The following is a 25,011-nucleotide window of genomic DNA, read 5'->3' on the forward strand; positions in this document are numbered from 1 at the left end:
GGGAATAACCCAGTCTCTGGTCCAGAAGGTGCGGTGTACGCGTGTTATGTGGGTGATTATCTCCGGAGGGAAAAAGACAGTCTCATAGTTAAACCAAGAACAATATTTACCGGCAGCAACAGGAGAGGCTAGAGGAAGAACATGATCGGGGTAAGAAGATGATTTTGCATTTTGGACAGGAGAAAGTAACATTTAAAGCCTCTACCCGCTCTGAAGCACAGAGAGTGTGTTGCGACACTGGAGTTTGCTGGAGCGGGTCGGCACTGGCCAGGCCTGGTGAGCGGAATGAGCCCACACAGCAACTCCAAACAGCATCCGGAAGCCTGCAACCTTAACCCTCAACCTCCGATTCCCCAAGTTCCACTCTCATAGTTGAGGCAGATGTTTGTCCAGCTCCTGCCTAGGTATCCAACGGATATACGGCGTGAACACCCCACCACTTTTGGGGAACCCGGAGGCGGTCGGCGTGGGGGCGCGCTCCTGCCCGGCGCGTACGCGCGGCGCGCAGGGAGGTGGCCTGGAAACGAGGGAGCGCGCGCCCTTCACGTGACCCGACCCGCGGGCGGCGACGCACGCGCCGCGCGGCTCACGTGGTCCGTCCCCAGCCCCGTCGCCGGCGGAGGCGGGCGCGGGCGCGTCCCTGTGGCCAGTCACCCGGAGGAGTTGGTCGCACAATTATGAAAGACTCGGCTTCTGCTGCTAGCGCCGGAGCTGAGTTAGTTCTGAGAAGGTTTCCCTGGGCGTTCCTTGTCCGGCGGCCTCTGCTGCCGCCTCCGGAGACGCTTCCCGATAGATGGCTACAGGCCGCGGAGGAGGAGGAGGTGGAGTTGCTGCCCTTCCGGAGTCCGCCCCGTGAGGAGAATGGTACTGGACCCACGCAGGCCCGGGCGGGGAATGGTCCTGGGGTTGCGGGCGGTAAAGGAGAGACTTGGCAGGCAAGTTTGTAGGGAGCTGCGTTCCATGCGGCGAAGGACCCCCGAATTGCCTTGAGGCTTCCGGATTTGTCCTCGCGGGACTGGTGTGCAGTTCGTTTGGGGGTGAGGGGCGGGAGCAGGTAGCAAGACCGACGCGACACCTCTTCTTGGGAATCCCCTGAGCCGAGACTCGGCTCCCAGCGAGGGCCTCTCGAGGCGGCAGAGGCGCGAGCCGGGGACTACTTGGCTGGGCTGAACTGAGCGGCCGCAGCGCGCCCGACGCAGCGCTCAGCCTTCAAGCCCCGCATCTCCTGGGAGCACGGTCCTCCTGGCGCCAGTTGCTGGCAGATACGGGAGCCAAATGCTCTGTTCAAGTTCTGCATGGAAAAAGGGAGGGAGGGCTGGAAGGGTGCAAAAAGGGGGTAGAGGACACGCGTTTGGAGCAGTGCCTTGTTTGCTGTGCAGCGGATACTCTACAGGTACATTTCCTTTTTGGAGCCAAAACGGAGGGATTTGACAATATTGATAGTAGATCTTTTTTCTTTAGCAAGAATTAAGGATTTTGGTGGGTGGGGGGAGACTTTGTGGGGACCAAGACGATGTCCTGTCAGTCAGGATTTAAGTCGAACTACTTCATCCATTGCCACAGAGAACGGCTGATCGTGTTTTAACCCAAAAGGTGCAGAATGGAGAGAGGGAGGCGGTGCATTGCAGCTTCCGATAGAGCTTTTTGTTTTTGGATATCAGGAACCAGTTTTGAAGAAAGTCATTTACATCAGGGACATGAAGAGCAGAGTAGGTATTTTTGATCAGTACTTGAATTTAATAGGCTTTGTGCAAACAACTCTCCCTCTGCTGGAGTCTGGCAAGTTTGCTTTTCACTGGATGCTATTCAAGTGCCATACAACACTGAAATAAGAGTTTTACTTAAACCACAAATGTAGTAATACTTTGAACAATGTATCTTCCACTATTTTCCACCTTATTCTTTTTGTTTGTTTGTTTGTTTGTTTTGAGACAGGGTCTCACTCTGTCGCCCAGGCTGGAGTGCAGTGGCGCGATCTCTGCTCACTGCAACCTCTGTCTCCTGGGTTCAAGCGATTCTCCTGCCGCAGGCTCCCGAGTAGCTGGAACTGTAGCCACCATGCCCGGCTAATTTTTGCATTTTTAGTAGAGATGGGGTTTCACCATGTTTGACAGGCTGGTCTCTAAAAACTGACCTCAGGTGATCCACCCACCTCAGCTTCCGAAAGTGCTAGGATTACAGGTGTGAACCACCGCGCCAGGCCAACATGGGAGATTTCAAACATGCGAAGATATATTGTAGAATAAACTACCATAATATATACCCATTGGCCAGTTTCAACAGCTTCAACCATGTGAATTTTATTTCTTCTATTACTCCTCCTGTTTTTCCTCAATGGGATAATTTTAAAGCAAATCCCAGACAAATGTCATTTATGGATACTTTATTGTGTTTATGTCTAAAAAGACGAGGACTTTTTAACATAACTACAATATTATCACACCTAAAAATGAATAATTGCTTAATATTAAATATTCAGTGTATTTCCCTGATTGTCTCATGTTTTAGTCAGTTGATTTGTTTGAATCAGGTTACAAATAATTCTGCACATAGCATTTGGTTGGTAACTCTTTCAGTCTCTAGTACCTTCTCTCTTGGGGTGTGGGGGTGTCGTATACCATTTATTTGTTGGAAAAAAAAACCCCATCATTTGCCTTGTAGAATTTCCATCAGTTTGGATTTTGTTGAATGCATCCCTGTCGTGTAACATGTTTCTTTCTCCTCTGTATTTTTTTTCTTTTTTCTTTTTTGAGGCGGTGTCTCACTCTGTTGCCCAGCCTGAGTGCAGTGTAGTGATCTCGGCTGACTGCAACCTCCGCCTCCTGGGTTCAAGTGATTCTTCTGCCTCAGCCTCCCAAGTAGCTGGGACTACAGGTGCGAGCCACCACACCTGGCTAATTTTTGTATTTTTAGTGGAGACAGGGTTTTACCATATTGGCCAGGGTGGTCTTGAACTCCTGACTTCTGGTGATCCGCCTGCCTCGCCTCCCAAAGTGTTGGGATTACAGGTATGCCCCACTTTGCCCGGTCTTTCCTCTTTATTTCCTGTGAACTGGTAGTTCGTCTAAAGACTTGATCAGTAGCCAGGCATGGTGGCGCTCGCCTGTAATACCAGCTACTCAGGGGGCTAAGGCAGGAAAGTAGTTTGAACCTGGGAGGTGGAGGTTGCAGTGAGCGGAGATCGTGCCACTGCACTCCAGCCTGGGTTACAGAGTGAGACCCCGTCTCAAAAAAAAAAAAAAAAAAAAAAAAAAAAAACTTGTTTAGGCAGGGCGTGGTAATCCCTGCACTTTGGGAGGCGGCAACAGGCTGATCACGGATCGCTTGAGGTCAGGAGTTCAAAACCAGCCTGGCCAACATGGTGAAACCCCATCTCTACTAAAAATACAAAAAATTAGCTGGGCTTCGTGATGGGCGCTTATAATCCCAGCTACTCGTGAGGCTGAGGCAGGAGAATCTCTTGAACTTGGAGGCAGAGGTTGCAGTGAGCCAAGATCGTGCCATTCACTCCAGCCTGGGTGAGATTCTGTCTCAAAAAAAAAAAGAGACTTGATCAGATTCTAGTTACATGCTTTGACAATACTCATAGATAGTACTAGGTACTTTTTGTTGCATTACATTAAGAGGCACATACTGTCTTTGTTTTTTGAGATGGAGTCTTGCTCTTTTTTTGTTGCTGTTTTGTTTTGTTTTGTTTTGTTTTTTGTTTTTTTTAGGACAGAGTCTTGCTCTTGTTGCCCAGACTGGAGTGCCTGGCTTACTGCAACCTCTGCCTCCCTGGTTCAAGCGATTCTGCTGCCCCAGCCTTCGGAAGCTGGGATTAGGGGCATCTGCCACCATGCCTGGCTAATTTTTGTATTTTTAGTAGAGACAGGGTTTGCCATGTTGGCCAGGCTGGTCTCGAACTCCTGACCTCAGGCGATCCATCCACCTTGGCCTCCCAAAGTGTTAGGATTATAGGCGTGAGCCACTGCACCCGGCTTCTTTTTTTTTTTTTTTTTTTTTTTGAGGCGGAGTCTCACTCTGTGGCCAGGACTGGAGTGCAGTGGCCAGATCTCAGCTCACTGCAAGCTCCGCCCCCGGGTTTACGCCATTCTCCTGCCTCAGCCTCCCGAGTAGCTGGGACTACAGGCGCCCGCCACCTCGCCCGGCTAGTTTTTGTATTTTTAGTAGAGACGGGGTTTCACCGTGTTAGCCAGGATGGTCTCTATCTCCTGACCTTGTGATCCGCCCGTCTTGGCCTCCCAAAGTGCTGGGATTACAGGCTTGAGCCACCGCGCCCAGCCCCCTTTTTTTTTTTAATGTTAAGATTGGCCAGTGGATTCGTGTTGTGTGATGCCTGATCTCTCTGTTGTGAAGTACCCCATAAGTTATTCATGTAATAGTTTTTGTAGTAGCCATTTAGTTTTGTCATTGATCTATTATTTCATTCTGGGTTTTCTTTTCTCCTTTCTTTTTGGGAAATCTTTCAACATATAAGTAAATTGCAGTGTTTTTTTTTAAGTGCCTGCCTGTTAAATGTCTCCTTTATTTTTTATTTTTTATTTTATTTTTTTTTTTTTTTGAGACGGAGTCTCGCTCTGCCGCCCAGGCTGGAGTGCAGTGGCCGGGTCTCAGCTCACTGCAAGCTCCGCCTCCTGGGTTTACGCCATTCTCCTGCCTCAGCCTCCAAGCAGCTGGGACTACAGGCGCCCGCCATGTCGCCCGGCTAGTTTTTTGTATTTTTAGTAGAGACGGGGTTTCACCATGTTAGCCAGGATGGTCTCGATCTCCTGACCTCGTGATCTGCCCGTCTCGGCCTCCCAAAGTGCTGGGATTACAGGCTTGAGCCACCGCGCCCGGCCAAATGTCTCCTTTAAGTTTGGTACCTGGGTCAGGGTGCAGTGGCTCATGCTTATAATCCTAGCACTTTGAGAGACTGAGGTGGGTGGATCCTTTGAGCCCAGGAGTACAAGACTAGCCTGGGAAAGATGGTGAAACCCAGTCTCTACCAAAAAAAAAAAATAGCTGGGCATGGTGATGTGCACCTGTGGTCCCAGCTACTTGGGAGGCTGAGGTGGGAGGATGGCTTGAGGTTGCAGTGAGCTGAGATCATGCCACTGCACAGCAGCCTGGGTAACAGAACCAGACCCTGTCTCAAAAAAAAAAAAAAAAAAAATGTTTGGTGCCAGGAAGCAAAATTCAGTGGTTGAGGTTAGTTTAGGACATAAGCATTACTCGACTATGGAGATTTTTTTTGTTTTTTGAGACAGAGCTCTGTCGCCCAGGCTGGAGTGCAGTGGCGCAATCTGGGCTCACTGCAAGCTCCACCTCCTGAGTTCACGCCATTCTCCTGCCTCAGCCTCCACAGTAGCTGGGAATCTCGGCTCACTGCAAACTCCACCTCCTGGGTTCACGCCATTCTCCTGCCTCAGCCTCCAAAGTAGCTGTGAATCTCGGCTCGCTGCATACTCCACCTCCCGGGTTCACGCCATTCTCCTGCCTCAGCCTCCAAAGTAGCTGGGAATCTCGGCTCACTGCAAACTCCACCTCCTGGGTTCACGCCATTCTCCTGCCTCAGCCTCCTGAGTAGCTGGGACTACAGGCGCTCGCCACCACGCCCAGCTAATTTTTTTGTATTGTTAGTAGAGACGGGTTTCACCGCGTTAGCCAGGATGGTCTCTATCTCCTGACCTCGTGATCTGCTCACCTCAACCTCCCAAAGCGCTGGGATTACAGGCATGAGCCACCGTGCCCGGCCTGACTGTGGGGATTTTTAACTGAGTCATTTATGTGAATCAATAAAAAGAACTTAAGATGGGTGTCACTTTTAGATGGTGCTTTTGCAATTATTAAATTAGTTGAATGTGAATGCAGTATTTGACTTGGAGAATTGGACCTCTTGTACTTTATAAAAATATGATTAGTTCTAATTTAAATTGTTAGTTCTTTTAGAGATTTTGTTGACTTTTTGGTGCAGTTAATTTTGAATTTAGAAAATTGCTCTGGATTTTTTTTTTTTTTTTTTTTTTTTTGAGGCAGAGTTTCGCTCTTGTTGCCCAGGCTGGAGTGCAATGGTGCGATCTTGGCTCACTGCAACCTTCGCCTCCTGGGTTCAAGCGATTCTCCTGCCTCAGCCTCCCAAGTAGCTGGGATTACAGGCACGCACCACAACGCCCAGGTAATTTTTATATTTTTAGTAGAGATGGGGTTTCACCATGTTGGCCAGGCTAGTCTCTGTCTCCTGACCTCATGCTCCGGATTTTTTTAACCTGTTTTTCTAGTAGTGTGTATTTACTTTTCTGACCATGTAGAGGTTTTAGAACCCTGTTAAAGGAATTTTGGTGTGTGGAGGTAAGCAGTTTTTTGAAGTTGGTAAGTCAAGACTTGAGTCTTGACATATTTTTTCCAGGTCACGGTCTTTTATTTTTTTTTTTTTTGAGACTGAGTTTTGCTCTTTCGCCCAGGCTGGAGTGCGGTGGTGTGATGTCGGCTCACGGCAAATCTCTGTCTTCCGGTTTCAAGAGATTTTTCTGCCTCACCCTCTGGAGTAGCTGGGATTACCGGTGCCTACCACCATGCCCAACTAAGTTTTGTATTTTTAGTAGAAATGGGGTGTCACCATGTTGGCCAGGCTGGTCTCTAACTCCTGACCTCATCATCCGCCCACCCATGATAGGCCTCCCAAAGTGCTGGGATTACAGATGTGAGCCACCGCCTGTCACAGTCTTTTGTGAGCATCACTGTTATCTTCTCAATCTGTAAAAGACAGATGATAATCTTTTCTCTGCTTGACCTAAGGAGCAATATTAGGGTTACTTAGGATTCGCAATATTAGGATTAAAGTCTGTGAAACGCTGTTTACCGCTCTTACCATCGTGTAAACATGTCAATAACGTAACACCTTAACTATCCAATGGCCAGACTTCTGGAAACCTTAACCTTTGGAAACCAAGCTCCTTGTGGAAAGTGAGCAGAAAGCTTTTGAGCTAAGTCATCAATAATATAGCAACCTTGAGACAGAGTTCACGGATTGAGAAATATGTGCAAAGTGAAATTTAACAGGCTTAGTTTTCTGCTTTCTGCTGGCAGTTTGGTAGTACACTGGCGATGACAGGAGGAAAGTTACCTGAGAAGCAGACTATTACTATTAGGAGGACACTGGAGAAGCATAATTAGACTAGAAAGATAGGGCTATACATTACTCTTTAGTATATGAACTGATAGTCTTCCTAGTCTAATTTATCATACCCAATACCCGGAAGATACTCTAGACTAAGACAAGTATGTAATAGGCTTTAGGCACATTTTTGCATTAGCTAACATGTGTCAGCATTTAGTTGTGGCCATTGCTCTGAATGCTTTATATATATACATATACATACATATATATTTTGAGACAGAGTCTCGGTCACCCAGGCTGACGTGCATGGCATGATCACAGCTCACTGCAATCTCCGCCTCCCGGGTTCAAGTGATTCTCCTGTCTCAGCCTCCTGAGTAGCTGGGATTACAGGCGTGTGCCACCATGCCTGGCTAATTTTTGTATTTTTAGTAGAGTTGGAGTTTCAGCATGTTGGTCAGGCTGGTTTCGAACTCCTGACCTTGTGATTCACCCACCTCGGCCTCCCAAAGTGCTGGGATTACAGGTGTGAGCCACCTCGCCCGTCACTTTACATATATTAATCCCTCAGGAAAACTCTGTGAAGTCAATACTGTTTTCTCCATTATTTATGTATAAAGAGCAGAGAATCAAAAATCACTTGCCAGCGGTTGCAAGGCTAAAAGTGGTAGAGTAGATATTGACCTGCCAAACTATAGAAACTTGGAGAAGACCTTTGATATTCAGGGATGTGTATATTTATAAGACCTCAGATGTCAGATGTTATGTCAAGTTTAAAAAGTTAAGGTTCTTTTTAAAAAAGTTATAACTTAAAAAGTTTGCTGTACTTGATTTTCTTCAAATGATAATGAAATCTAATAGAATTTCCTTTACTATCAAATTTCTGTGTATTAACCTTAGGACAGGACAGATAATTTACAACTCAGTTGTCTTTTTTTTTTTTTAGACAAGTGTCTCACTCTGTCATTTAGGCTAGAGTTCAGTGGCGTGATCTTGGCTCACTGCATCTCCGCCTCCCAGGTTCAAGCCGTTCTCCTGCTGCAGCTTCCCAAGTAGCTGAGGTTACAGGTTGTGCCACCACATTGGGCTACTTTTTGGGTTTTTATTTTTATTTTTAAAAAATTTGTGTTTTTAGTGGAGACAGGGTTTTGCCATGTTGCTCAGGCTGGTCTTGAACTCCTGGTCTCAAGTGATCTACCTACCTTGGCCTCCTAAAGTACTGGGGTTACTCATATTAGTCTGTAGGCTATTTTATTTTATTTTTATTTTTGTATTTTTTGAGATGGAGTCTTGCTCTGGCACCCAGGCTGGAGTGCAGTGGTGCTCCCTGCAGCCTCTGCCTCCTGGGTTCAAGTGACTCTCCTTTCTCAGCCTCCCAAGTAGCTAGGATTACAGGTACCTGCTACCATGCCCAGCTAATATTTATATTTTTATTAGAGATGGGGTTTCACCATGTTGGCCAGGCTGGTCTCGAACTCCTGACCTCAAGTGATCCACCTGCCTCGGCCTCCCAAAGTGCTGGGATTACGGGCGTGAGCCACCACCTGGCCATGCATTTTATTTGACAAGTGCAGAGACACATACTCTGAGGCAATCCTTAGTAGTTTAGAAAAGTCATTAAGCTAAATAGATTTCTGGATGGGTGTAACTCTTTGTTAAAAGCAGCAGGAAAAGACTGGGCATGGTGACTCTCGCCTGTAATCCCAGTACTTTGGGAGGCTGAGGCGGGCGGATTGCTTGAGGCCAGGAGTTTGAGACCAGCCTGGCCAACATGGATAACCCTGTCTCTACTAAAAATATAAAAATCAGCTGGATGTGGTGGTGTTCACCTATAATCCCAGCTTCTTGCAAGACTGAGGCATGAGAATTGGTTGAACCCGGAAATGGAGGTTGCAGTGACTCCAGATTGCACCACTGCACCCCAGCCTGGGCGACAAAATAAGACTGTCTCAAAAAAAAAAAAAAAAAAAAATATATATATATATATATGTATATATGTATAAAATAAAACCTGTAGAAACCTATCGTGAATGTATCAACAAAAGTATCAACACCCTACTCACTGATAGATAATGGGTTGATATGGCTTACTTGCAGTGTGAATGTCCAAGTTTTCTTTTCTTTTTTTTGGATAGTGTCTTGCCCTGTTGCCCATGTCAGAGTGCAGTGGCATGATCATGGCTTAACTGCATTCCCAGCCTCCTACACTCAAGTGATCTTGCCACTTCAGCCTCCCAAGTACCTAAAATGACAGGCCCATACCACCAACCTAGCTAGTTAAAATTTTTGCCTGGGTGCGGTGGCTCATGCCTGTAATCCCAGCACTTTGGAAGGCTGAGGTGGGTAGATCACCAGGTCAGGAGATTGAGACCATCCTCACCAACATGGTGAAACGCCATCTCTACTAAAAATAGAAAAATTAGCCAGGTGTGGTGGCGCGCACCTGTAGTCCCAGCTACTCGGGCGGCTGAGGCAGGAGAATCGCTTGAACCCAGGAGGGGGAGGTTGCAGTAAGCTGAGGTCGCACCATTGCACTCCAGCCTGGGTGACAGAGCGAGACTTCATCTCAAAAAAATTTTTTTTTTTTTTTGCAAAGATGGGCTTCTCACTCTGTTGCCCAGGTTGATCTTGAACTCCTTGGCTTAAGTGGTCCTCCTGCCTTGGCCTTCCAAAGTGTTGGGATTACAGGCTTGAGCCACTGCACCTGGCATTAAGTTTTTAAATATATAGAACTTTTCTACCAGTTGTTACAGAATTATAGATGCTTTTCAATAGTATCTTTAAATCTCTCTCATAGGATTTGCATCTAAAATGCCAGTAATATCTAATTATTAATTAGTTGAGTAGTTGGCAGCCAGTTTAGAGTAAGAGTGGAACTCCGTGACATAATAAAATTACGTGTGTGTGTATGTGTATATATATATATATATATATATATATATATATATATATGAATGGAACTTGAGAGTAGGGTCTAAGAGTGTCAGAAAGTCAAATGTGTTGGACTCTGATAGGGGAAGTCAGAGAGTGCCAGCTTACTTCAACATTTTGCTTTAGGCTAGGCTTATTTGTCATTGTCTGTGTCATCCTTGGCAGGCAGGTTGACCATGTACAAATTTATCACATAACTCTGAATTTCTATGTTTGTTTGTTTTGAGACGGAGTCTCACTCTGTTGCCCAGGCTGGAGTGCAGTGGCACATCTTGGCTCACTGCAAGGTCCGCCTCCTGGGTTCATGCCGTTCTGCCTCAGCCTCCCGAGTAGTTAGGACTACAGGCGCCCGGCCTGGCTATTTTTTGTATTTTTTTTTTTAGTAGAGATGGGGTTTCACTATATCGGTCAGACTGGTCTTGATCTCCTGACCTCGTGATATGCCTGCCTTGGCCTCCCAAAGTGCTGGGATTACAAGTGTGAGCCACTGTACCCGGCCAATTTCTAGGCCTTTAGTGTCATTTAACTTTCTTTTCTTGAGCACATGAATTTTATTAGTAGGCAATTTCTTTTAATTTGATTACTGTTCTTTTGAGTATGGGTCACATTTTCCTGTCTATTACCATATCTAGTCATTTTGGAGTGTATGTTGGACATTGGGATTGTTACTTAGTAGAGGCTCTGGGTTACCTTTTTTTTTTCTCTTTGATACGGAGTCTTGTTCTGTTGCCCAGGCTGGAGTGCAGTGGCATGATCTCAGCTCACTGCAACCTCTGCCTTGTGGGTTCAAGCAGTTCTCCTTCCTCAGCCTCCCGAGTAGCTGGGATTACAGGCCCGTGACACCACGCCTGGCTGATTTTTGTATTTTTAATAGAGATGGGGTTTCATCATGTTGGTCAGGCTGGTCTTAAACTTCTGACCTCGTGATCTGCCTGCCTCAGCCTCCCAAAGTGCTGGGATTACGGGTGTGAGCCACCACGCCCAGTCTCTGGGTTCTCTTTTAATCCTGCGCTCTGTGTGTGTTTGTGTGTTGTTGTTATTATGTAATAAATGCCTGTGATCTCCCTCGCTCCCCGAGAATTCATATCTTGAAGCCCTAACCTCCAGTGTGATGGTATTTGGAGATGAGAACTTTGGGAGATGGAGGTCATCAGGGATAGATGAGATCATGAGGATGGGGCCCTGGGTCTGATAGGATTTATGTCCTGAGAAGAAGACATACCAGCGAGCTTATTCACTCCCTCTTCACTGTGTGAAGACACAGTGAGGAGGCAGCTGTCTGAGAGCCCTCATCAGACACTGGCCCTCCTGGAATCTTGATCTTGAACTTTCAGTCTCCAGAACTGTGAGAAAATTTATTTCAGTTGTTATCCCACCAAGTCTGTGTGGTGTTGTTGTGGCATCCCAAGCTAAGACAGTTATTGTACTCCAACTCCAAACTGTCTGTCCTACAATGGGCAGCAGGAATATCTACTCAGTTATTTTAGTTAGCTGGGCTGCCTGGAGACTGCCCCATGTGTACGTTCTTCATGGGTCAGCGAGAGATTTGTGTAGAGTTAATATTAAGTATTTAGGATTCCTTTTCTCGACTCTTAAACTTTCCCATCACTTTCCAGCTGCTGTTTTCACCTTGCACTGAGTAGGTATTCTGGTTCTATAAGTCAGTAAGACTGTGGGATTTCTATTGGTATTTAGCTGGACCGTCTTCAGGCAAAAAAGCCTTAAAAATTGGGAAACTGACTCAATACCATTCTTTTATTCTAAGTGTAGACTCCATCTAGTTTCTGCTTGCTTTTGGTTGCTCTTCAGTGTCCTCAAGTCTTTTTTATCTTTTTATTTAAAAAAATGTTTTTTAAATGGATAGAGATGAGGTCTCGCTGTGTTGACCAGGCTGGTCTCAAACTCCTGGCCTCAAGCATTCCTCCCATCTTGGCCTCCCAAAGTGCTAGGATTACAGGCCTGAGCCACTGTGCCTGGCCTCTTTTTTATCTTTTGTCAAGAATTTATGGTAGTTATCTGTGAGATGGTTAACCTAATAGGACCTACTTCTCCATAGCTAGTATCTTCTTTCTAATTTTAATATATAGAATCATAGAATGTATTTATTTGTCAAAAAAATCTTTGATTTCCACATGTTACCTTAATAGCAGAATGTTTTAGGAATCTTTAATTTTTTCCCCAAGTTTTTGCTAGCAGCATCTAGGCAGGAAGGATATGCTGGTAGTGATTTGTTTAGAGAGTGAGATGTGCTTAGGTTTACTTGTAATACGTGTCCCTTATTGCTGGTAGACTGGTATAAAAATTTATAATTCAAGGAATTTTGAAGTGATCACCATCATAGTTGAAATTTGACTATGTGGCATGCATTGTGCTAAAACAACTTACATGGATCATTTTATTTAATCATCAAAGCAACATTGTGAGGTAAGTACTGTTGTTACCCCGTTTTACAGGTAAGGAAGCAAAAAGAGGTTTTGAAACTTGAACAAGGTTGCACACATAGTAAACAACAGAGCTGGGATCTTAACTCAGATCAATCTGATTCCAGAATCTATACTGTTTAACCACTGAAGATCACCAACTGATCTTTAAGATTCCCTCCTCTGCTAGCATTCTGCGGATATAGTTACTTTTTACATTACTTGGAACATAAAAATGTAGGAATTTTCAGATTTGTGTTTGTAGTTTGCCACCCCTTGGTAAAATTTGGTAGTGCAGCCTAGCAGTAAAACAAACAGCAAAGTGTAAAAAACTAGGAATTTTTGTATGTATTTATAACCAGGGCATATTTGATTGGGTGACTGATGGCAGAGCAGAAACTTTAGAATTTCAAAAACTGTTAAAACTTTTTTTATCATTAGGTAATATTTACAGCTTTCAGCTGGGGTATGTGAATGTTGGGTTTGTGAAGCCAATTCCTGTGTAACAAGTGAAGGCTGTAAATGATGAGAATGCTATGTGTGGGAAGAATATACTTACATTTGTCTGTTACTTAAACAGAATGAGAGGTAGTAAGTTTTTGAAATAAACGGAATTGGTGAATGAGGTACTTTGGAAAGCTGTAGGAAATTTTCTTTTTTTTTTTTTAAATGGAGTTTTGCTTTTGTCGCCTATGCTAGAGTAATGGCGTAATCTTGGCTCACTGCAACCTCTGTGTCCTGGGTTCAGTCGATTCTCCTGCCTCAGCCTTCTGAGTAGCTGCGATTACAGGCACCTGCCACCACGCCCTGCTAATTTTTGTATTTTTAGTAGAGACAGAGTTTCAGCATGTTGGCCAGGCTGGTCTCGAATTCCTGACCTCAGGTAATCCACCTGCCTCGGCTTCCCAAAGTGTTAGGATTACAGGCATGAGCCACCATGCCTGACCAGGAGATTTTCTTGAAACATGCTAATGTCATTGTATGTCCCTGTAGGCATAAAATTTAGTAAAAATCTGTGCATATGGGAGTGACACAATTTAAGTGACTTTTAGCAAATTGTTTGCTAAAGTTTTGGGTGGATTTGCCAATGAGAAACAACTCTGGTTTCCAGCTCTTGGAAAAACCCAAAATTACTATGAGATGTAGTAGAGGGGACGATATATTCAAAGTATTGAAGGAAAATAAAAAAACAAACCCGTCAACCAAGAATACTGTACCTGGCACAGCTGTCCTTCAGAAATGAAGGAGAGATGAAGATTTTCCCAAACCAAAACTCAGAGTTTATATCACTAGACCTGTGTTACAAGAAACGCTAACAGAATTTCTTCAAGCTGAAAGACAAAGTTGCTAATTAGTAACAAAAAGAATATGAAAAGTATAAAACTTACTGGTAAATGTAAGTAGAGTTAATTTAGAATACTCTAATACCATAGTGGTGGTATGCAAATCATTTGTATTTTTAGTATGAAGATTAAAAGACAAAAACCATTAAAAATAATAATAACAAGAATAATTTGTTAACAGATACATAATACAAAAACATATAAATTGTGACATCAAAAATTTATTAGAAACCAGGCACTGGCTGGGCGCCATGGCTCACGCCTGTAATCCCAACACTTTGGAAAGCGGAGGCGGGTGGATCACCTGAGGTCAGGAGTTCAAGAAAAGCCTGACCAACATGGTGAAACCCCGTCTCTACTAAAAATACAAAAATTAGCTGGTTGGCTGGGCAGGGTGGCTCACGCCTATAATCCCAGCACTTTGGGAGGCTGAGGTGGGCAGATCACAAAGTCAGGAGATTGAGACCAGCCTGGCCAACATGGTGAAACCCTGTCTCTACTAAAATACAAAAAATTAGCCGGGTGTGGGGATGTGCGCCTGTAGTCCCAGCTACTCGAGAGGCTGAGGCAGGGGAATCACTTGAACTCCGGAGGCAGAGGTTGCAGTGAACCAAGGTTGTGCCACTGCACTCCAGCTTGGCGACAGAGCAAGACTCCATCTCAAAAAAAAAAAAAAAAAATTAGCTGGGCATGGGGTGGGTGTCTGTAATTCCATTTACTCAGGAGGCTGAGGCAAGAGAATCGCTTGAACCCGGGAGGCAGAGGTTGCAGTGAGCTGAAATTGCACCATTGCACTCCAGCCTGGAAGACAGGAGCGAAACTCCATCCCCGCCCCACCAAAAGAAAGGGCACAGTGGCCCATGCCTGTATTCCCAGCTACTTGGGAGACCAAAGTAGAAGAATTACTTGCGACCAGCCTGGACAACATAGTGAGACCCCATTTCTAGAAAAAAAAAATAGCCAGGCATGGTGGCATGTGCCTGTATTCCTAGCTACTTGAGAGGCTGAGGCAGGAGCATCACTTGAGCCCAGAAGGTTGAGGCTGTAGTGAGCTGATTGTACCACTGCACTCCATCCAGCCTGGGTGACAGAGCAAGGCCCTGTCTTGAAAATAAATAAAAGACAGTGGTTAATAGATTTTTTTAAAAAAGACCCAATCTAGGTCAGGTGTAATAGCTCATGCCTGTAATCCCAGCACTTTGGGGGGCTGAAGGCGGGTGAATCACCTGAGGTTGGGAGTTTGAGACCAGCCTCACCAACATGGAAAAACCCCGTCTCTACTAAAGATACAAAAAATTAGCCGGGCGTGGTGGTGGGTGCCTGTAGTCCCAGCTACTCAGGAGGCTGAGGCCGGAGAATGGTGTGAACCCAGGAGGCAGAGATTGCAGTGAGCCGAGATCATGCCACTGCACTCCAGCCTGGGTGACAGAATGAGACTCTGTTTCAAAAAAAGAAACAAAAAACAATAATAAGACGAGAAGACCCTGCGGAGCTCAGTACACTCTAACCATAAAAAGCGTAGTCTAGCAAATACATAAATCAGTAACATAGTCATTTATTATCATTACAAAGTATTATGTACTGTACACAATTGTATATGCTATACTTTTATGCAATTGGCAGTGCAGGTTTGTTTACACCACTATCAAAACAAATACCCAAGTAGTCCTTGTGCTATGAACTTATGATGGCTATGATGTTAGTAGGCCATAGGAGTTTTTTTCTTTTTCGAGACCAGTTCTCTCACCCAGGCTGATGTGTAGTGACGTGGTCATAGCTTACTTTAACCTCAAACTCCTGAGCTCAGATGAACCTTCCTCAAACTCCTGGGCTCAAGTGATCCTCCCGCCTCAGCTTGCCAGGTAGCTGGGACTATAGGCAGGCACCAACATGCCTGGCTAATTAAGAAAAAACAAAAAATGTTGTCGAGACAGGATCTCATTATGCTGCCTAGGTTGGTCTTGAACTCCTGGCCTTAAACAGTCCTCTCATCTCCTCCTGCCATGGCAAGATGCTGGGATTACAGGTGTGAGCCATTGCACCCAGCCCGCAATAGGAATTTTTCAGCTCTCTTATAATCTTAAGGGACCACTGTTAAATATGCTGTCCATCATTGACCTCAGTGTTGTTATGTGGCACATGACAGTATGCACAAGGGAATATCATTCAATCTTAAAGAAGGAAATTCTGTTTTTTGTGACCTGGATAGGCCTGGAGGACATTATGTTAAGTGAAATAAGCCAGGAACAGAAAGACAGATACCACAGGGTCTCACATCTATGTGGAATCTGAAAAAGTGAACTGATAAAAGTTCGATTTCTGGATGGAGAGTAGAATGGTGGTTATCAGAGACTTGGGCGGGTGGGGATTACTGGGGAAATGTTGGTCAAAGGATACAAAATTTCAGTTAGGAGGAATAATTTCAAGACATCTTTTGTACGACATGGTGACTATAGTAAATAACAGTGTATTCTTGAAAAATACTGAGAGTATATTTTAAGTGGTCTCACCACAAAAAAATAGTATGTGAGGCAATGTGTATGATAATTAGCTCCATTTAGCCATTCCACAATGTATAGTAGCCCCCTTTTATCTGGTCACAAATTCCTGAGCTCCAGCAGTCTGCCCTCATTGGCCTCCCAAAGTGCTAAGGTTACAGGCAAGCGCTACTGCACCTGGCCTACTTAACATGTTTTGACACGTTTTGGCACAGAGTTGTTGATGGTATACTCATTATGATTTTCTTACTTGCTTTCTCTTTCTTTCTTTCTTCTCTTTCTTTCTTTCTTTCTTTCTTTCTTTCTTTCTTTCTTTCTTTCTTTCTTTCTCTTTCTTCCTTCCTTTCTTTCTTTTTACAGTAAAGTGAACACACGTTTATTAGGAAAGTAAATAAACAAAAGAATGGTTACCCCATAGGTTGAGCAGTCCTGAGGGCTGCTGGTTGCCCACTTTTATGGTTATTTCTTGATTATACGCTAAGCAAGGAGTGGATTATTAATGAATTTTCTGGGAAAGGGGTGGGCAGTTCCCAGAACTGAGGATTCTTCCCCTTTTTAGACTATATCGGGTAACTTCTGGATATTACCATGGCATCTGTAAACTGTCATGGTGCTGGTTAGAGTGTCTTTTAGCATGCTGATACATTATAATTAGCATATAATGAGCGGTGAGGACAACCAGAGGTCTACTCTTGTTGCCATCTTAGTTTTGGTGGGTTTTGGCTAGCTTTTTTACTGCAACCTGTTTCATCAGCATAGTCTTTACGGCCTGTATCTTATGTTGAACTCCCATCTCATCCTGTGACTTAGAATGCCTAACCTACTGGGAATGCAGCCTAACAGGTCTTTCAGCCTTATTTTACTCAGCCCCTATTCAAGATGGAGTCACTCTGGTTTAAACACCTCTGACGTTCCCCCCCTCGTTTATAAGAGAATCCTTCATCCTAAAGGTTGTAGAGGGACGAAGATCTACCTTTTGTAACTTCTTCTTGCTGAATGGGGTGATGATATTCCTGCCTAATTATTAAGATCTCTTGTATCCGTGGTAGAGAGGCGCTCGTTCAGAACACGTCAGTTTGCTGAGGACCATCCATAACTGAGTTCTGACAAAACATGATATCTGAAAGATTAATAAGTGTTTAATAAAACATTTAGTAAGCTTATCCTGCATCCCTGTACAAAGAGTACAAGAGCAATATATTCCATAACAGTAAAGCAAAATAAGTAAAACTATCCCAAGTAAACTAAATTGGAAGACTTTCCATGAACTGGCAACTGTTAGAACCACGCTGATACGGGATCACTGATTCTATTATGTGCCCAGAATTAGAATATTGATCCAGATTTTTACATTAGCCATCCCTCTTTTTTTTCCTGCACTTCAGTCAGAGATCACTGGTTCACAGGAGAAAGCAAGGTCAGCCTAAATTGCAGGAAAAAACTCAAAAACAACTGATGAGACCAGAATCTATTGACGGGTGTACCATAGTTCTCAAAAAACAATTTTTTTCTCTCTCCAATGTCCCATTTTTACTAAAGACAAATTATAGTATGACCGATTTGCTTTGTTATACTTGGCCAGATTATCTGTATAAAGTGCAACAAGATAATTATTTTTCACATAGGCTTTTGAAATTGGCTTTGATGGAACTCTGTCCCATAAGGAATCTCAGATGAGACTTTTAAAGCTGAGCCCAGCATGGATTTTTTTTTTTTTTTTTTTTTTTTTACTTTGTGAGACAGTCTCACTCTGTTGCCCAGGCTGGAGTGCACTGGCATGACCTCGACTCACTGCAGCCTCCACCTCCTGAGTTCAAGTGATTCTCCTGCCTCAGTTTCCTGTGTAGTTGGGATTACAGGCGCGCACCACCACGCCTGGCTAATTTTTTGTATTTTTAGTAGAGATGAGGTTTCACCATGTTGGCCAGGCTGGTCTCAAACTCCAGACCTCAGGTGATCCACCGACCTTGGCCTCCCAGTGTGCTGTGATTACAGGCATGAGCCACCGCGCCCAGCCATGAGCCACTGCGCCTGGCCTCAGCTGTGGGTTTGTACCCTCAAATACCTTTATGTGTTGGGTAAATTTTTCTCTCCTCTTGAGGTCCCAAGATAACTTGGGGCTTCTGGGCCTGTCAAAAAGTGACGTTTTTTACTTACCACAGGTCAAGAACCCTGTGCAGGGACTGTGTAGACAAGGTATGAGGTCGGTTTTCCCAAACGACTTTTAATTGATTCTACAAGTCAAGTCTGATTCCTTAAAGGAAAGCACACCATTCCAGTCAAAGCCTTGGTAAAATAACCAGTTTCTCCAGTTGTGTCTTGTTGCAAAAGAAAACCAATTCTTACTGCACTTTATACAAATACCTATTATAGGCCAGGCATGGTGGCTCATGCCTGTAATCCCAGCACTTTAGGAGGCTGGAGTGGGTGGATCACTTGATGTCAGGAGTTTGAGACCAGCCTGGCCAACATAGTGAAACCCTGACTCTACTAAAAATACAAAAAGTAGCTTGGTGTGGTGGTGGGCATCTGTAATCCCAGCTACTTGGAATGCTGAGGCAGGATAATTACTTGGACCTAGGAGGCAGAGGTAGCAGTGAGCTGAGATCGTGCCACTGCATTCCAGCCTGGGCAACAGAGCAAAACTCTGTCTCAGAAAACAAAAACAAAATTTATTGCCATAGGTTAAGAATATTCATAGTCTCCAAATTTTGGAGAAATCGGGTAGAGAGAAAAAAATATGCTCCACATTTTGTCCACAGGAGTATACTTTACCCAATTGTTAATAGCTGTCAATAGCTCAAAAGTTTCCTTGATTCTGAAAAACAGAATAAAGGATCAGCAACATTTTAAGCAAAAAAGTAAAAAAGATTAGTCTTACTTTAATTCAGTCCATGAAGTTAATTCCTGTTCTGTTTGATACACATGAACATTCCAGCCCTCCATGAGAGTCCTGAATGTTTTTTGCTTTATTCTAACGTTAGAGTCTCCAAAGTTATCAGAAACCTGCGTTTAAGAGCACCTGTGAAAGTCCTATAGCTGATTATAAACCACCTTTTGAAGAGGATGAAAACATGACAAAGGTTGTATGTTGATGATAAAAAGTCTTAGGACAGCCAAAGTCAAAGACACAATTGACAAAGAATTTTGGTTACCTTTGTGGCACACGATAATTTAACATAATAATCATAATTATTACTGATAAGGTGCATTAAATCATATCACAGTTATAGGAGCTTTTCATAATTTTGGAACGCATACCCATGACGTATTTATTCAAATGCAGCCCAAAGAAAGCCAAACACCATTTCATGTTTGGCAATGTTTCCTGTATGATTTTTATATCAATAAGCCAAATTTTACTGTTGGATTAGTGCATTATTGATATGTGAAACCCAGTTCTTAATAAAACCTTATAGACAAATTTATCCAATTTTATTTTATTATTTCGTGTTTTTTTTTTTGGAGGGAGACGGAGTTTGCATCTGTTGCCCAGGGTGGAGTGTAGTGGCACAGTCTTGGCTCACTGCTACTTCCGCCTCCTGGGTTCAAGCGATTCTCCTGCCTAAGCCTCCCTAGCAGCTGGGATTACAGGTGCAAGGCACCACTCCCAGCTAATTTTTTGTATTTTTAGTAGAGATGGGGTTTCACCGTGTTGGCCAGGCTGGTCTCAAAACTCCTGGCCTCAAGTAATCTGCCCACCTTGGCCTCCCAGAGTGTGGGATTACAGGCGTGAACCACTGCACCCAGCCAAAAGCACTTATTTTTAAAGCAGTTGAAGCTCTTTCATATCACACACACACAAGACATATAATATATAGACAGGAGATCCATCAGTTGTAAGGTCTTTCATTTGCCAATTTCTTTTTTTTTTTTTTTTTTTTTGAGACGGAGTCTTGCTCTTTCGCCCGGGCTGGAGTGCAGTGGCCGGATCTCAGCTCACTGCAAGCTCCGCCTCCCGGGTTTTACGCCATTCTCCTGCCTCAGCCTCCGGAGTAGCTGGGACTACAGGCGCCCGCCACCTCGCCCGGCTAGTTTTTTGTATTTTTAGTAGAGACGGGGTTTCACCGTGTTATCCAGGATGGTCTCGATCTCCTGACCTCGTGATCCGCCCGTCTTGGCCTCCCAAAGTGCTGGGATTACAGGCTTGAGCCACCGCGCCCGGCCTCATTTGCCAATTTCTTAATTGGATTACTGGCTTCAAGGTAGAGCCCTTGGAGGAACAGGGCGAGGAAAGCATTCAGTTTCTAGTGCCTAGTAATGAGGCACAGCTTCTAGGGGACCAAGAGCATGCTTCTCTGATCCAGACATGCAGAGAGCTGTGTATTTCCCCATAACTGCCATTAGACACCCCCAAAGTCGGCCAGTTGGTGCTAGAGTCTATTTCCTTTGGGTCAGGGGTCTCCTCAGTATCATCCCTTTATGGTTCGCCAGAAAGATGTTACCGGAAAGGGGTCCTGATCCAGACTCCAGGAGAGGATTCTTAGATCTTGTGCAAGACAGAATTTGAGGCGAATCCATACAGTAAAGTGAAAGCAAGTTTATTAGGAAAGTAAAGAAACAAAAGAATGGCTACTCCACAGGCAGAACAGCCTGTTATTTTCTATTTTATTTTAAAATTACCTTCCATCTTTTCACTCTTACTATTACTTGTGCTGCTACCTCCACCACTTCTTCTTTTTTTTTTTTTTTCGAGACAGTTCCGCTCTTGTTGCCCAGGCTGGAGTGCAATGGCATGATCTTGGCTCATTGCAACTTCCGCCTCCCAGGTTCAAGTGATTCTCCTGCCTCAGCCTTCCAAGTAACTGGGATTACAGGCATGCGCCACCATGCCTGGCTAATTTTGTATTTTTAGTAGAGATGGGGTTTCTCCATATTGGTCAGGCTGGTCTTGAACTCCCAATGTCAGATGATCTGCCTGCCTCAGTCTCCCAAAGTGCTGGGATTATAGGTGTGAGCCACTGCCCCGTCCTCTTTTTCTTCTTCTTCTTCCTCTTCCTCTTCCTTTTCTTCTTCCTCTTTGTCTTCTTCATCTTTCTCCCTTCTTCCTCTTCCTCTCATTCTGTCACCCAGGCTGGATGGAGTACAGTGGCATGGTCACAGCTCATTGCAGCCTCAAGCTCCTTGGGTTCAGACGATCCTCTGGCTTCAGCCTCCTAAGTAGCTGGGTCTGCAGGCACGTGCCATCACGCCTGGCTAATTTTTTGTATTTTTTGTAGAGATGGGGTTTTGCCATATTGCCCAGGCTGGTCTCAAACTCCTAGACTTAAGTGATCTGCCTGGCTTCTTGTTCAGTCTTCATGAAGGTTTACCAGTTTTGTTTGGTTTTTTTTTGTTTGTTTGTTTGTTTGTTTGTTTTTTTTTGAGACGGAGTCTCGCTCTGTCGCCCGGACTGGAGTGCAGTGGCCGGATCTCAGCTCACTGCAAGCTCCCGCCTCCTGGGTTTACGCCATTCTCCTGCCTCAGCCTCCCGAGTAGCTGGGACTACAGGCGCCCGCCACCTCGCCCAGCTAGTTTTTGTATTTTTAGTAGAGACGGGGTTTCACCGTGTTAGCCAGGATGGTCTCGATCTCCTGACCTCGTGATCCGCCCGTCTCGGCCTCCCAAAGTGCTGGGATTACAGGCTTGAGCCACCGCGCCCGGCCCAGTTTTGTTAACCTAAGAACCAACTTTTAACTTTCACTTATCTTGCTATTTTATTAAAATCTGTTTTACTGATTTTGTTCTTTAATTTTATCTCTTTCCTTTGACTTTATTCTTTCAATATATTTTTTAAAGTCCAAGAGTTAGCTCATTAATTTTCAGCCTTTTTAAAAAATTACTATTTTTTGAGAGAGAGTCTCACTTTGTTGCCCAGGCTGGAGTACAGTGGCACGACTGGGCTCATGTAAGCTCTGCCTTGCAGGTTCAAGTGATTCTTCTGCCTCAGTCTCTCGAGTAGCTGGGATTACATGCCCGCCACAACACCCTGCTAATTTTTGTATTTTAGGAGAGAGAGGTTTTACCGTGTTGGTCAGGCTGGTCTCGAGCTCCTGACCTCAAGTGATCTGCCCACCTCGGCCTCCCAAAGTGCTGGGATTACAGGTGTGAGCCCGCGCCTGGCCCAGCCTTCATTTTCAAATGTAATCACCTGAGCCTACACATTTTCCTCTACGTGTAGCATTTAGATTGCATTGTGTAGGTTTTCAAATGCATAGACTTTTCACTGTTATTCACTTACAAGAATTTAAAATTTTTAATTATGAATTTTTCTCGGATCCTCAAGTTATATAAAGTGTTGAGTATTGGTGGTTTAAAAATTTTATTTATATTACATTAATTGCATTGTGATCAGTGAGTATGATGTGCAAGATACTCAGTATCTGAAATTTGTTGAATCTTATAGTCAAGCACATGATCAAATTTTTTTTTTTTTTTGAGACAGAGTTTCCCTCTTTTCACCCAGGCTGGAGTGCAATGGCGTGATCTTGGCTCACTGCAATCTCTGTCTCCTGGGTTCAAGCAGTTCTGCCTCAACCTCCTGAGTAGTTGGGATTACAGATGTGTGCCACCACACATGACTAATTTTGCATTTTTAGTAGAGATGGGTTTCACCATGTTGGTTAGGCTGGTCTCGAACTCCTGGCCTCAGGTGATCCATACGCCTCAGCCTCCCAAAGTACTGGGATTGCAGGTATGAGCCACCGTGCCCAGCCCATGATTAATTTTTATGAATGCTGCATGTGTGCTTGAGAAGAATGAATGGATCTTCTGTTTCTAATATATAGAAACATGCATATATTTATTAAATGAAGCTTGTTAACATGTTGTTAAAATTTTCTGAATATTTCTGATTATTTATTTATTTTTCAGACAAGGTCTTGCTCCGTCAACGAGGCTGGATTGCAGTGGTGTGATCATGACTCACTGCAGCCTTTACCTCCCGGGCTCAAGTGATGCTCTCACCTCAGCCCCTTGAGTAGCTGGGACTATAGGTGTGCACCACCATACCCGGCTGATTTTTAATTTTTTTGTAGAGATTGAGTCTCGCTGTGTTACCCAGCTGGTCTTGAACTTACGGACTCAAGCAGTCTTCCTGCCTCCCAAAGTACTGGGATTACAGGCATGAGCCACCATTCCTGGCTTCTGCTATTAGTTTTTGTTTGATGGACTTTTCAGTATTGAGGGAAATGTGTTCATCTTCTACTATGAGCCTAGATTTGTCTAATGCTATTAATTTTTTCCCTTTATGTATTTTGACACTTTTATTTGGCTAATCATAATTAAGATTGTCATAGCAATCTGGCAGATTTAACGTTTGTAATAACCTGCTCTATCCCTATTGATGTGTTTCGTGCATTTTTCTGACACTACCTTCTAATTAGAATTTGCTGGCCGGGCGCGGTGGCTCAAGCCTGTAATCCCAGCACTTTGGGAGGCCGAGACGGGCGGATCACGAGGTCAGGAGATCGAGACCATCCTGGCTAACACGGTGAAACCTCGTCTCTACTAAAAATACAAAAATTAGCCGGGTGAGGTGGCGGGCGCCTGTAGTCCCAGCTACTCGGGAGGCTGAGGCAGGAGAATGGCATGAACCCGGGAGACGGAGTTTGCAGTGAGCTGAGATCCGGCCACTGCACTCCAGCCAGGGTGACAGAGAGAGACTCTGCCTCAAAAAAAAAAATTTGCTTTATGTCTTTTTATTCCTGTGTCATTAACCATTCCATGCCCTTATGCTTTAGGTATTTATTTAGAAATGGAATGTAGCTGGGTTTTATTTTTTATAAATCTATCACTTTTTTTTTTTTTTTTTTTTGAGACGAAGTCTTGCTCTGTCACCCGGGCTGGAGTGCAGTGGCCGGATCTCAGCTCACTGCAAGCTCCGCCTCCCGGGTTCACGCCATTCTCCTGCCTCAGCCTCCTGAGTAGCTGGGACTACAGGCGCCGCCACCACGCCCGGCTAATTTTTTGTATTTTTAGTAGAGACCGGGTTTCACCGGGTTAGCCAGGATGGTCTTGATCTCCTGACCTCGTGATCCACCCGTCTCGGCCTCCCCAAGTGCTGGGATTACAGGCTTGAGCCACCGCGCCCGGCCTTTTTTTTTTGAAACAGAGTCTTGCTCTGTCGCCAGGCTAGAGTGCAGTGGTGCGATCTCAGCTCACTGCAACCTCCAGCTCCCTGGTTCACCCCCTGGTTCAAAGGATTCTCCTGCCTCAGCCTCCAGAGTAGCTGGGATTACAGGCACATGCCACCACGCCCAGCTAATTTTTGTATTTTTAGTAGAGTCGAGGTTTTACCATGTTGGCCAGGATGGTCTCAGTCTCCTGACTTCGTGATCCGCCCACCTCGGCCTCCCAAAGTGTTGGGATTACAGGTGTGAGCTACCACGCCCAGCCAAATCTATCACTTTTAATTGTCTTTTTTTCAAATTTTTTTTGTTTTGTTTTTTGAGACAGGGTCTCTCACCCTTTCACTCAGGCTGGAGTGCAGTGGCCTGATCATGGCTTACTGCAGCCTCAGCCTCCTCAGCTTAGACTGTCCTCCTGCCTCAGACTTCCAAATAGCTGGGACTACAGGAGCACATCACCACACCTGGCTAATTTTTTAGCTTTGGTAGAGATGGGATTTCACCATGTTTTCCAGGCTACCCTTGACTTCGGTGGCTAAAATGATACTCTCACCTTGACTCCCAAAATGTTGGGATTACAGGTGTGAGCTACTGTGCCCAGCTAGTTGT

General features: G+C 44.6%; 1 protein-coding gene across 1 annotated transcript in view; it reads left to right on the plus strand.

The window, feature by feature from the left end:
* The first annotated feature begins 569 nt into the window (after positions 1-569).
* Positions 570-25,011, plus strand: part of TRPM7 (transient receptor potential cation channel subfamily M member 7) — a 132,763-nt gene continuing 108,321 nt past the window's right edge. The window contains 1 exon segment of the mRNA XM_033190126.1: positions 570-864. Within this exon segment, the coding sequence (XP_033046017.1) occupies positions 862-864 (3 nt within the window). The 5' untranslated portion in view covers positions 570-861.

The sequence above is a fragment of the Trachypithecus francoisi genome, unplaced genomic scaffold, assembly GCF_009764315.1.
Source record: "Trachypithecus francoisi isolate TF-2019V2 unplaced genomic scaffold, Tfra_2.0 Lachesis_group3, whole genome shotgun sequence".
In the NCBI taxonomy this organism is placed as follows: domain Eukaryota; kingdom Metazoa; phylum Chordata; class Mammalia; order Primates; family Cercopithecidae; genus Trachypithecus; species Trachypithecus francoisi.